Consider the following 12,500-nt stretch of genomic DNA (forward strand, 5'->3'; position numbering starts at 1 on the left):
GCCATGAAAACACAATGTCACCAGTAATGTGGTCAGGTGCAAAAAGTTATTTCATGTGATGATACAAAGGCTGTGAGTAATACCACAATGTGCATTGACCCTTAAACTCCTGAGTGTTTAACATGCAACTTCTCCCAATAATATCCATATATTAACCAGCAAACAGGCAATGAGAATTCTCAAACTTATCAGTTCAAGGTTTTTATCTTGATCCAACACCAAATTCTTGTGACTGATTTACAAGGAAGTGTGTAACAGCTAGAGAGGAGAATCAACCATCAGATCTTGGGAGTTAAAGCATTAACCATGTTTTGGTCTATGTGCTATTTGAAATTACAGAACACACAATATTCTGCAAAATTAAACTGCTTGAATCTGTATCTAGACTTCCAAGTTCAAGCCCTTAAACTTAATCACTGTATTTTACCATAATAATACAATTATTGTTATCTTAGAGTTATACAACTCAAGAATGAAATACTTGGCTCATTTACAGAGGTTTTACTAACAATTGACTTCTGTGCATATTTGTATGGATAGAATCACACTGTAATTCCTTGTAGCAGATAGGTCCCACGACTTAAGAGTGGTTGTAAGGTTCCATTCTTACTGTACTGATTCCACTAGATGTATTTACAAGGAACAAAAATAAAATCCCACAGAAATAAACAGTTGGAATCATTATTATAGTAAGGTTGTAAAAAAGGTAAGACTGGACCTTTGTTCAGCCCAAAAATGGAATAAAACTAGTATTGGGTGGATGTAATATAAAAACAGTATGGTCCCATTAAGGGATCTACTGTAGTGCAGTAACCACCACCCAGTTAGCTCAATGGATAGAGCACTGGACTGTTGTGCGGGAGGTTGAGGGTTTGAGCCCCGGCCGGACCAACACTCAAGGTCTTAAAATAATTGAGAAGAATATGCTACCTTTCTATAACACCAAGAAATGGTTCGATATTCTAGTCTTCTTGGATAGGGACGAATAAATGGGGGTCCCATCTCTTACAGGGTTAGGGGTAGGAGACATTAATTTCCCACGCACAAGATTACTGTGTGATGGATGTCCTTCCCTGGGGTGGGATGGGTAGGATGGGTGGGATGGGTGGGATGGGTGGGTTTTATTGGGTGGACTTCTCGCATGGTTTGCATATGTTCCGTTCTAGTTCTACCCTACTGTGGTAATACAGTGAAAATGGTTAGAACAAAAGTGTAAACAGGTTAAGAACTAAACTTACTTTTAGGCATTGTCCATCAACAAAGCTATAAGAATGCAAGCAGGATCAAAAAGGTGTATACATGATGGTTTATAACATGGGTTTTACCTAGAGACTCTAATCATAAACAAATATTGAACGAAATTGTAGACTGTTGTGCGATTTCGAGACAACGGTAAATACTGCATAACTAATTATGTACTCACCCTACTTCTTATTTGATAATGGTAACTCTGAGCGTTAACAGCAACTGAGAGTATATAATATCCATGGTCACGTGTACTAAGCCGCACCAGAAACAACCCATCAACCAATCCAAACTTTTTGAAGAGGGCAGTGGCTTCCTGAGATTAAAAGAAATTCAGCACATAAGTAAATTGTCTGCTTACTACAGAACAAATTGCAATTTTAACCCAAATTGTTCAATTATTGCTAACCCTATCAGGCTTTATAGTGAAATATTTTCAAAAATAAAGTTATCATAAGGCAAGGAACAAAAACACACAGAGAAAGCACTAGTATACCTGTCGGCCTAAATTTTCATGTAGCCACATCCTCGGCAAAGTCTTTGGAGATTGCACTGGATAATTATCAATAATTTCTGCAATATCCGTATGGCCATATTTTATTGCAAGGTCTCTAGGCGTGTCTCCTTCGAGTGATCGGGGGTGAAGCGGGGCTCCCAGCTCCAAAAGAACTTTTAGGCAATCATCAAAACCTTTTAAGGCTGCTATATGAAGTGCCACAAAGCCAGTAATAGGAGAGCGGTCCTGAACATCAGCTTTACCGTCTCTTATGAGTGTAGAGCAAACTGTGGCAAATCCTCCATGACAAGCCACCTACAAAAAAATGAAAATGAATTGTAAGGGCTCCAAGCTTGACTTAAACCAAAGTCAACAAATGGTTTCCAGAATAGAAGAAAAAACTGTTGTGATAATAAATGGCTTATCATATCCCAAACACCAAAGGTGCAATTTTTTTTAGACTATAGGCACTAAGTAATTTAATTTTACAGTTTGTTAACCCTTTAACTCCACAAAAGTGATTGACACATAACTTCTCCCTATCTAACCCATACATTATACAACAAAAAGATTATGAGAATACTCAAACTTATCAGGTAGAGGTTGTTTTCTTGATGTAAAGCAAATCCTCATAAATAATTTTCCCAGAATTTTGTAACAGCTAGAGGGGAAATTAACAATTAAATTTTAGGCACTAAGGGTTACATGACCACCCAACACGAGTATCCAAATTTCTCTTCAAAATCTTGCCTTGCCAACCAAAATCAAATCAACTTGGAATACTGACGGCAATCAGGAATCTCCTGAAAAAATGTCTAGAGAGGTTGTGTTACTTCTTACGGTATCAAATATCTTATTGGATACAACTTGGATCAGAAGATTAGCAATAAAAATGGATGCATTTCTTGGTAACAATACCCTGGCCCCAGAGGTTCTCTTCTCTCTACCGGAGTACGAGAATTCGGCGCGAAGCGCCGACCAACGAGCTGTAAAGCAGCCAGCGGAGAGAACCTCTGGTCAGGAGCTTCGGGTGACAGCCATCAATCACGCCCCTTTCCGATAACCGATCAGAGTAAAGTATTAAAATACCTCTGGGGGTAGGTGTAGTGTTTTTACTTGTATCTGGAGTGGGCGTGGGGAATATATTTTGTTTCGTGGCCGTAGTTACAATATCTGTCAAAATATTTGCTACACGTGCCAAATGACAAGCTCGCATGTAGTACGAACTCCAACAAAAACCCCGATTAAAATCTACTTCCCTCGGGGAAACGATTATTGCCGATTTTGCAACGAAAACGTTAAGATAAATGGCTATTCTCAATTGAATATTTTCACCGCGAAGAATCGAGATTTTCTGCGCCGCTTTAGGCTTGTTGTGAACGCCAAAGTTGAAAACAATTCCAAGGTCTCACAAGTGCTCTGTAATAAGTGCTACAGGCCTGTCCTAAAGCATGAAAAGGCACTTAGTCAATCCAAAGAATTACAAGAGTTCAGGAACAAATACAAAGTAGTAAACACAGATCTCGGAGAATTGACGCGACGCAAGAGATGTGCGAAAGATTCTCCTTGTAAATCACCGAGAATCGCAAGAACACCGAGTTCACCAGCGACGAAAACATTTGAACGAGTTCGCAACCCCAAAAGTAAAAGAAAGATTATTTCCACGGCTAATGACAGTGCTGAAAGGGACGAAGAAGCTGTATTCGTAGGGCAACCTCGGAATGCATCACCTACGGAGGTGAGAAGTTTGCAGTTATTGTCTGTTGCTAGAAGTATGTGAGAATATTATTGATTTTCTTTGCTTCCCCTATTAAGTAAGCATTTACTATCCGTCTGGTCTAGTTAAGAAAATAGTTAGCGCAAAAAATGGTTCCAGCTTTGTAAGAAAAATTTGTTTACAAGAATACAATGGAGTGATAAATTCTGTCTGGAAGCATCCCAAGACTAAGATAATCGACAAGATCTATGTGGAGATCAACAAAGAATCAAGTGCACTGTGCAGCACCAAAGATCCATCGATACTGAGAAAAACGAAAGCAAGCGATTTAATCGAATTTTCAATTTCTGCGCAAATTATTGCATTCCGAGGACAACATAATTCCTTCTAGCAACATACAATAATTGCAAACTTCTCACCTCTGTAGGTGATGCATTCCGAGGTTGCCCTGCGAATACAGCTTCTTCGTCCCTTTCAGCACTATCATTAGCCGTGGAAATAATCTTTCTTTTACTTTTGGGATTGCGAACTCGTTCAAATGTTTTCGTCGCTGGGGAACTCGGTGTTCTTGCGATTCTCGGTGATTTACAAGGAGAATCTTTCGCACATCTCTTGCGTCGCGTCAATTCTCCGACATCTATGTTTACTACTTTGTATTTGTTCCTGAACTCTTGTAATTCTTCGGATTGACTAAGTGCCTTTTCATACTTTAGGACAGGCCTGTGGCACTTATTACAGAGCACTTGTGAGACCTTGGAATTGTTTTCAACTTTGGCGTTCACAACAAGCCTAAAGCGGCGCAGAAAATCTCGATTCTTCGCGGTGAAAATATTCAATTGAGAATAGCCATTTATCTTGACGTTTTCGTTGCAAAATCGGCAATAATCGTTTGCCCGAGGGAAGTAGATTTTAATCGGGGTTTTTGTTGGAGTTCGTACTACATGCGAGCTTGTCATTTGGCACGTGTAGCAAATATTTTGACAGATATTGTAACTACGGCCACGAAACAAAATATATTCCCCACGCCCACTCCAGATACAAGTAAAAACACTACACCTACCCCCAGAGGTATTTTAATACTTTACTCTGATCGGTTATCGGAAAGGGGCGTGATTGATGGCTGTCACCCGAAGCTTGGTGGCATGAAAGTGAGATTCTCAACGGTCCTGACCAAAGGTTAATTCTCTCCGCTGGCTGCTTTACAGCTCGTTGGGCAGCGCTTTGCGCCGAATTCTCGTACTCAGGTAGAGAGAAGAGAACCTCTGGGACCAGGGTATGGTAACAATCATTTGGGCTTTTGTCTCTGTTATTGGTAAACAGGTTAAGGGAAAGGTACGAAGTTCTTTTATCCTGAACTACGTAAGCGTGTTGGTAGCTGAGTGAAATTTCACGGTTTGCGAGCCCATCAGACAAAATAACTGACCTGTTGTGACCTTGAGAAATTACAGATTCATTCATTTAGATAACAATAAGCCTTAATAATCTCTACGGAAATTTAATCACGTTTGGATCTTTCTTCTAACTAAATTATAATGAGGAATCAACCAACAAACCGGATTTAATTCTTAGAACCAGCAAAAGAGATGTGTACTTAAAAACAAGCTTGTCATTCAAATAAATGTCGTTCAAATATATACGTACAAATCGTTCAAATGTCACGAAAATATATTCATATCAGTTCGGGGAATCTTAAGCAGGAAGTATATTTAAAAGACGAAATTCAAAGCCGGGCATCTAAAGGCAAATACTTAAAGTGGAATGTCTTTGCTAAAATATAATACTGAACCTGTAGCGGCGTGTTTCCATCGTCGTCTTTACTCTTGGTATCAGCACCATGCTTTAGCAAGATCGAGACAATATCTTCATCTCCACGAAGCGCTGCTTCGTGAAGTGGCGTTACACCATGTTCATCTCTTGTAGTAATGTCCGATTGATTCTGACCAGTAAGTAAACCTGACACAAGTTTGAAATTACCCTCCGCACAAGCGAGATGAAGTGGAGTTGTCACTCCATGTTTTCTACATGAACGAGGGGGCGGATTCCCCTGACAAAACTGCGTTAGTCTTATCGGTAAACCGTCCGCTTGAACTCGGTAGTATTCGATTAGAGAATCTAACCCTTCAAAAATCGGACCATCGTCTATGGAATAATTGATCCCTCCGCGACACTGTATTTGAAAATGAAGCGCTTGATTCCCATGCCATAGCGACAAAACAAAGTTGTCCTCGGACCCACCAGCCTTATTTCTAACAAGGAAAAGTCCCTCTTGTCTGCCACGATGAAGTAAGATATCGATCGCTTGATCCCGTGTTATTCGACCGTGATACCACGACGCGTCGTTAAGAGAAGCGGACATTTTCCCGACACATGTAAATTATGTGGACGGGTATTCTGAAGTTGCTCCTTTTCCCGGCTAAACTTCAGAATACCCGGCCACTCATTAACATGTCATTGAATAAGAATAGCATCTATTGTGTTATGCCTCATTCTTCAAGGCCTCCCGACACATGTAAATGATGTGGACGGGTATTCTGCCATTTTCCCCACCGTTCCAACCATTTATGAACGAAGACATTACGTGAGAGAGAATTTCCGGCATCGAGTATATTGATGATTCATATGGCACGCATATTTGCAAACAGGATCAAAGTTAGCTCTTGACATATGATCCGCATAGAAACGAGGTTTAGATAAAAGTACTTCGTGCGCATTCTTTCTTCTTACAAAGGGGTTGCCGGGCTCTGATCGATTTGTAACAAACAGATTTTGGGGGAATTCCCCGCTTTCAAAGCCTTCATTAAAATGGGTTAGAATTCTACAAACGCTTCTTCCAGGGGGAAAATAAATATCTTTTGTAAGAACGTTTCTATCAAAAAATCACAGCTCAACCTCAATGCGCCGAATAAATTTTTTGATACATTTTCAAGTTTTAAAACTTTCCTCAGAAATTTCCCGAAAGAGCATGGAGAGAGCTACATTTCTACTCAGTTATTATCACCTTAAGCATTTATTTTTCAATCTATCTCTTCGAGAAGAGCCAAATCACTGTTGAGCGTCCTGTTGATGGATGACGGCTGATAACTTCACAGTTTCTGGGGGACTAGAAAAAATCGAGGAATTTATCCAGGTAACACGGTGAAGAAAGCTAGATACGACGAATATATGAAATTCATTCTGTATTTATTTATCATATGATCCATTATCTCGGATCGGGTCACTTACGATCTTAATCGCGACGTTTCTAACGCAAACTGCTCGTGTTGACAAGGCGATCTTCGCATAAAGAACACCAGCATTATGCAGTTAAAACGTCGCGATTCCCATCCGAAGTGAATACATCGAGAGACAAACGATTGTGTTTGTTCCAGGTAATATTTTCACTAGTGCTCAAGGGGTGTTCATTACTGCGAAGATCGCTTTGATATTTATTTCTAGGAGCTCTCTTGCAGACATGGGAACGTGATGGTAGCTGGTTATACTGTATTGACTTTTTAAGAGAAGAAGAGCATCCTTACAGCTGGAGGTATAGGTATGCTATCAAGTGGAGTATACCAACCAGGAGAAGACCAATTCCCAGGGCAACTGCTTCTGTTTATATAACCATTGAAGTTAGCAAATTTAAGCCAAAGGTAAAATAATTGCAAATAATATTTAGAGAGCATACTAGAGTGTGTAGATTAAAATTATAATGAAATTAGATAAAAGGACCAATCAGAAAGTGTCTTTGCTTTTGTAAAAGTTGTCTGTGTTGTAAGACACTCATCTCTTGCAGAGTATCTCATCCCTCCAAGTACAAAAGGGTGCAAGAATAAATGAATAAGGGCTGATAGTTTCTAAAGAAACTGTTTGGGGTAACGAAATAATTTCAGTATATCAACAAAGTTAAAACGGTAAATTGGCCACTCTTACAATTATAAAAGCTGACGTTTCAAGCGTTAGCCCTTCGTCGGAGCGAATGAATAAATAAATGCAAGAATAAATGTCTGAGAATCCTGACAAAATGCAGTAGGAGGGGGGAGAGGGTGTCTAAATGCAATGGAATGACAGGAAGAGTTCAATTACACTGTTCCCTTATGCGAGAGAAAGTATAGTACATTCTGGCAGCAATGTCAACCAATCAAACTGGTAGTTCAAATTTACCTGAAGACTTGCAAATTATTGATGTGACTAAAAAAAGATGATGCCACTGCATTAAATACAACTTGATTGTTTGATGAAGTGACACCCCTTTAAGAGAAAATTAATTTGTCCAAAAGAACTAAATTATTTGTTAATCTTTCCTTTTTAGACATTTCCAGTGGAAGTGTATTATATTTTTGAGACACATCATCTCGTCCATAGGTATGTTGTTATTTGCTGTTAAAACTTGTGCTGACAACTTGGGCAAATCAGTCAACAGCTGAATAAGCCCTGCATAAGTCTTGTGTTTTTATTATTATATGCTAAGGTAGTCCTGAGGTAAATCCAAGCATTCTGGTTGGTCCTTACTTGGTCAGTACATTGCCATATAATTGGTGGTCATAGAAACTGTCTTGAGCTGTGTATTTTTGTGCATAAATGCCTGCAAATTCAAAATAAACATGGATAGTCGGTGTGCCATATAATAAACCACTTATTAGCTTTGCTTGCCCAAGTTGTACTCAGTCTGGGAAATATTGGCCCTCCATAGTTTTTGTACAGACCTCACTTCCCTTGGTCCATACTGCCAGGACCTCAAGCCTGTATTAACCAGTACTTCCCTCCAATTGGTTGGTTAGGAGTTGATATTTTTATCCAAGATATAAGACTGGTACCTTTCTCTTTATTTCTCCTAGGCCTGGTAAAACAAGGTTTCGAGAGAAGTGGTTGAAAGACATTATTGAAAGCAAGATACAAATGATGGGTGCAGTGGAGTTCTGATCTTTTTTGGGATAGCTTTCCAGGTAGTTAGACATGTAATAGTCGCAAATTATTCTGTCTGAAATTTGCCTCAGAATAAAAGGGTCCAGGTTCAATTAGGTAAAATTTGAGGCTAATGTGAAATAAAAATCCTGATTGCTATGCATTGCTTGTAATCAGTTTCTTACTGAAAACAGGATTCCATATATTTTTATCAAAAACAAGTTAGGCATCAAATATTGATTATTTGTTTTTATTGTAACAGCACTATCAACCCTTGATATGACTTGAATATAGTCATTCCTACCTTTTTTACTACATTTTGCGAGTCAAAATTCAATGTGCAAATACTGTGGAGGACAAAATTTTGCTCCAGATGTCCACTTTTACTGAAAATTGGCCTGTAATCACAAATTGTAAATCCTCTTCTGCACTAAAATTGTGTTAATCTATTCTGCATTGAAAGTGATATCTGATGCAGATTTTACACATTACCTCTATCAAATCATTTTTACATGTATTCAGAAATGAACTGTTTTCTGTTTGGGTGTGGCACATGTCCAATGAACAATTTGTAAAATGGGTTTTCCCACTGAGCTACTGACGGTCAATTTGGGTGTCTGGACTGGAACCGCATCGCGCGGCTACACAGCCAAGTTTTGATCAGCGCATGTGAAACTCACAAACAGCATCACGCTGTCACACTAAAGCATGTCAAGATGCGGCCAACCAACCTCCAAAGTGAGCATGTAAAGATGAAACAATTTAATTTAAAGAAAACGACAAAACTTTTGAGTTTAAAAGACATGTTTCGACAGAAACCTCTGTCATCTTCAGTTGATTAACAAAGCGTTACAAGTTGAATTTATAAGTACATGCTAATTAAGTTAGTAACAACAGAAAACGTGACAATGTGAAAATTATAAGGATAGCTTTAGATTTCCATGATGTAATTGTTGATTCAAAGAAGGTTGTTCTCTTTGAATGTGAAGAGCTTCTTTTATCTTGAGTTGGAAACTCGTAGAGGGGTGATCTAAGATATGGAAACAATCTACTGAACACAAGGCGCGACAATGTTCAGAACTCTGTAGATGTTTGAAAGCGTCAGAGGCCCAAACACTGACTAAGTGCTCACGCACACGTGTGGAAAAATGAAATAAACAACTCAGAACATGATGCCATTATATTTTTCGACTACATCAACTCTAGACACCCCAACATTACGTTTACTATGGAGAAAGAAGCTCATCATCAATTACTTTTTTAAATGTTCTAGTTGACAACAATAACCCCAATTCTTTTCTGACTCAAGTTTACCGTAAGAAAACCTTTACTGGTTTATTAACTAATTATTTCAGTTTCACTTCGTACTCCTACAAAGTGAGTCTTATCCCCTCTACTAACTATGTGTAAATCTAAAGCTATCCTTATAATTTTCACATTGTCACGTTTTCTGTTGTTACTAGCTTAATTAGCATGTACTTATAAATTCAACTTGTAACGCTTTGTTAATCAACTGAAGATAACAGAGGTTTCTGTCGAAACATGTCTTTTAAACTCGAAAGTTTTGTCGTTTTCTTCAAATTAAATTTCTGACTTGCCTGCTGACATCAACATCGTTTGGAAACAATTTAATGTAATTAGAAAGAATCCAAGTCCCATCTGGGACTTGCAATAAAATAAGTTAATTAAAACTTACCTAATTATATGGCCAAACTCTTTACAATTTTCTGACAATCCTTATTTGTCCAGTTCAAAGTGAGTACGATGAAACTCACTTTCCCTCCTTTTAAAGAAAAATTGTACAGTTAATGTGGTGGTTTTCGTTCGCTGCACAACTTCAATCGTGTATAGCAAAAAAAGGTCGATTTGGTTTTGTTTAGTTTTTCCTCTGGTTCTGTATTTAATACTCTATTACAAACTCGCTTGACCTAATATTCCCTATCGAAGCACACCCCGATAAAGTAAATAAATACTGTAAAAAATTCAGGTGATGATAACTTTAATCTTATCGGAAATACATTCGATCTATTTGACCAGATGTGGGGCTCCGGTATAGTGATCACGACAATCAAGTATTACTCTATGGTCAGGTTTGTCAATTATGTACTGTCCCTAGGCAAAAAAGTCGGTTGTATTAGGCACAGGAATGGAACTGTTAGTAAGTGGGAAAGGCCGTGATTAGACGGTTATCCCTCGTATCTACTATCACTGTTACCCCGTAGCATGGCTTGCTACTTCTACCATGCACTCCTGTTTGGAAAGGAAATCTCTTCTTCAATACTCTCTTAAACTTAGCACCCTCATGGGGGACTGTACTATCCGGATTTGAAGTGGATTGGTTTACTATGTCGGAGATATATTTCTCATCTTGTGATAGGAAATAACTCCTCCCAGTTTTGACTGGTTGAACGTGGCGACTAATAACATGCTCCATCTTCGCGCCCATTTTTCACTAGGAGGGTAAGAAGTTTATATATACCTCACCTGAAACTCCGCCTTCCTAATGGTACAACTACTTAGGCTGTGAAGCCCCAAACGCATGGGCATTGCATGCAGAACAACATTTTTGGAGCCACGATTCTGTTGGTCAGCGACATCTTCTAATTGAGTTTCAATCGAGCACTCCCACAAGTGGTAGACTGATACGTCAATATTCCATCAAGCTCAAGTCAAGTCTCGAAGTTACTTGTTGAAGGATTTATCTTGAAGCTTTCTGAAGTCTTTCGTGATAAATTTTGTGAATAGACCGTTTTCAAGATGAACTGGAATATGAACGATGTGGTTTGTACGATTGTCAGTTTTGAGCACAACTAACCTCGAGCTCTGTTTCATACAAAAGTACGTCAAAAGTCAGACAATTCGACCAAAGTTAGCCTCGCGGATGAAGGCGAAACATCATTACGTCCCAGGATGTCCTAGGGACTCATGTGCAAACACAGTCAGGTCAGAAACTCAGTCCTACAGTTCGCCTCGTCGTTCCATTGAATCAGCCGTCGCACTTTTCCTTTATTCATCAAAGCACCTACTTAGGTGGCCAAGAAAACTTCGCCTTCATTCTAAGTGTCATTACAGGTTTTGAGAATGATTACACCGGCTGATTGGCGTATTTCCGCTCTACACGCGGTATCTGTTCGAAAAGGTTAGTTAAATTATGTTTCTTCGACTGAAAATGTCCTTCTAAGTTGCACTTATAGTACATGTAATTTCCACTCGCAAGTAGTTTCCTATCATGGCGATTTGCGAGGCACAATTTTCAATATGCTAACTAATATGAGAGCTTTGATATTCTTTGAAGGACAAAAGCTAACTTGAGCCACTAGTGGTTCAAGTTAGCTTTTGTCCTTCAAAGAATATCAAAGCTCTCATATTAGCTGGGGATGCTTATTGTTGAAAATACTCACTACTGACTCAGAACTGGCGTTCGCAACTGTTAATTGGAGAGACCTTGCTTGATGCTGCAGACTTACATCAACCTACCTTGTGACACAAGAAGAAACGTTTCACTTTCGAGCAGTACAGTGCGTGGCTCAGAGTGGCTACGTTCTTCTCTGACCGAGACCCCTTAGTTGTTACGTTAGTAGAAATGATCGATTACAAGCCATGCTTATTGTGTTGCAAAAGGTTTAAACTCAATAATTATGTCTAAAATCCTGTTTGGTTAGTTACGAATACTGTCATCGAGTTACATAGCTTATCAATTTCGCTCCTTTGCTAACGTATCAACGCGTAAGTAAAGGCAAGTTTCTTTGACTCATTGTGCTACAGCTATTTCTACCGTTTGATGTCAGAATATCGGCTGGTAAATGAATTTTAAATATGGATCGTTCTTCAATTTATATCTCTTTACCTCTTTTATTAATGCAGCATACCGTGAGTTACTGAAGGATGACCAATGGAACCGCTAGCAGCTCCTGCATGCTACGCGGGCTAGTGAACTTAACTTTTAGTAGATTGTCAGTAAAGAGGCCTTTTACCGCTTTTTTCATAATAATGAGAGAAGGTGAGAAATTTTTAAGCTGGTTTATTTGGACCAAGTTTTTATTATTTCACAAGCTTCGTTTTCACGTTTGTTCGGTCTGTCATATGCTTTTGGTAACCGTGATGATCAAATCTGCGTTATTAACCAATCGTGAGGTCAAGATGGCTGGATATTGGCCAAGT

General features: G+C 38.9%; 2 protein-coding genes and 2 long non-coding RNA genes across 6 annotated transcripts in view; 2 read left to right on the plus strand and 2 right to left on the minus strand.

Annotated features, from left to right (window-relative positions):
• LOC111334866 (tyrosine-protein kinase HTK16-like) overlaps positions 1-6,225 on the minus strand; it is a 15,207-nt gene extending 8,982 nt beyond the window's left edge. For 2 of the 3 annotated variants that reach the window (XM_088727516.1, XM_088727515.1), the window contains exons 1-3: positions 5,245-6,225; positions 1,742-2,056; positions 1,424-1,561 (exon numbers count right to left, since the gene is read on the minus strand). In XM_088727516.1, coding sequence (XP_088583642.1) covers positions 1,424-1,561; positions 1,742-2,056; positions 5,245-5,814 — 1,023 coding nt within the window. In that variant the 5' untranslated portion in view covers positions 5,815-6,225. The remainder of the gene's footprint in view (positions 1-1,423; positions 1,562-1,741; positions 2,057-5,244) is intronic. The other variant, XM_088727514.1, reaches the window with a different exon arrangement.
• LOC111345523 (uncharacterized) overlaps positions 1-12,500 on the plus strand; it is a 140,728-nt gene that overhangs the window by 91,107 nt on the left and 37,121 nt on the right. The window lies entirely within an intron of this gene.
• Positions 4,608-8,530, plus strand: LOC148727345 (A-kinase anchor protein 14-like). The gene is made up of 5 exons (XM_088727525.1): positions 4,608-4,731; positions 6,494-6,585; positions 6,908-7,087; positions 7,747-7,799; positions 8,273-8,530. Exons 2-5 carry the CDS (start codon positions 6,526-6,528, stop codon positions 8,355-8,357), a joined length of 378 nt encoding a protein of 125 aa, XP_088583651.1. The 5' UTR covers positions 4,608-4,731; positions 6,494-6,525; the 3' UTR covers positions 8,358-8,530.
• LOC148727346 (uncharacterized) lies at positions 7,711-10,246 on the minus strand. Its single transcript, XR_015989552.1, has 2 exons — positions 10,036-10,246; positions 7,711-8,019 (listed from the first exon to the last, which is right to left on the minus strand). It is a non-coding gene; the product is annotated as an uncharacterized LOC148727346 (long non-coding RNA).

The sequence above is a fragment of the Stylophora pistillata genome, chromosome 7 (assembly GCF_964205215.1).
Source record: "Stylophora pistillata chromosome 7, jaStyPist1.2, whole genome shotgun sequence".
In the NCBI taxonomy this organism is placed as follows: domain Eukaryota; kingdom Metazoa; phylum Cnidaria; class Anthozoa; order Scleractinia; family Pocilloporidae; genus Stylophora; species Stylophora pistillata.

Excerpts from the sequence above, each read along its gene's own strand:
- LOC148727345 (XM_088727525.1), top strand. The coding sequence starts at position 6,526 with ATGACGGCTGATAACTTCACAGTTTCTGGGGGACTAGAAAAAATCGAG. Across the intron at positions 6,586-6,907 it reads AAATCGAGGAATTTATCCAG|ACATGGGAACGTGATGGTAG; the intron begins GTAACACGGTGA and ends GCTCTCTTGCAG. Across the intron at positions 7,800-8,272 it reads ACACATCATCTCGTCCATAG|GCCTGGTAAAACAAGGTTTC; the intron begins GTATGTTGTTAT and ends TATTTCTCCTAG.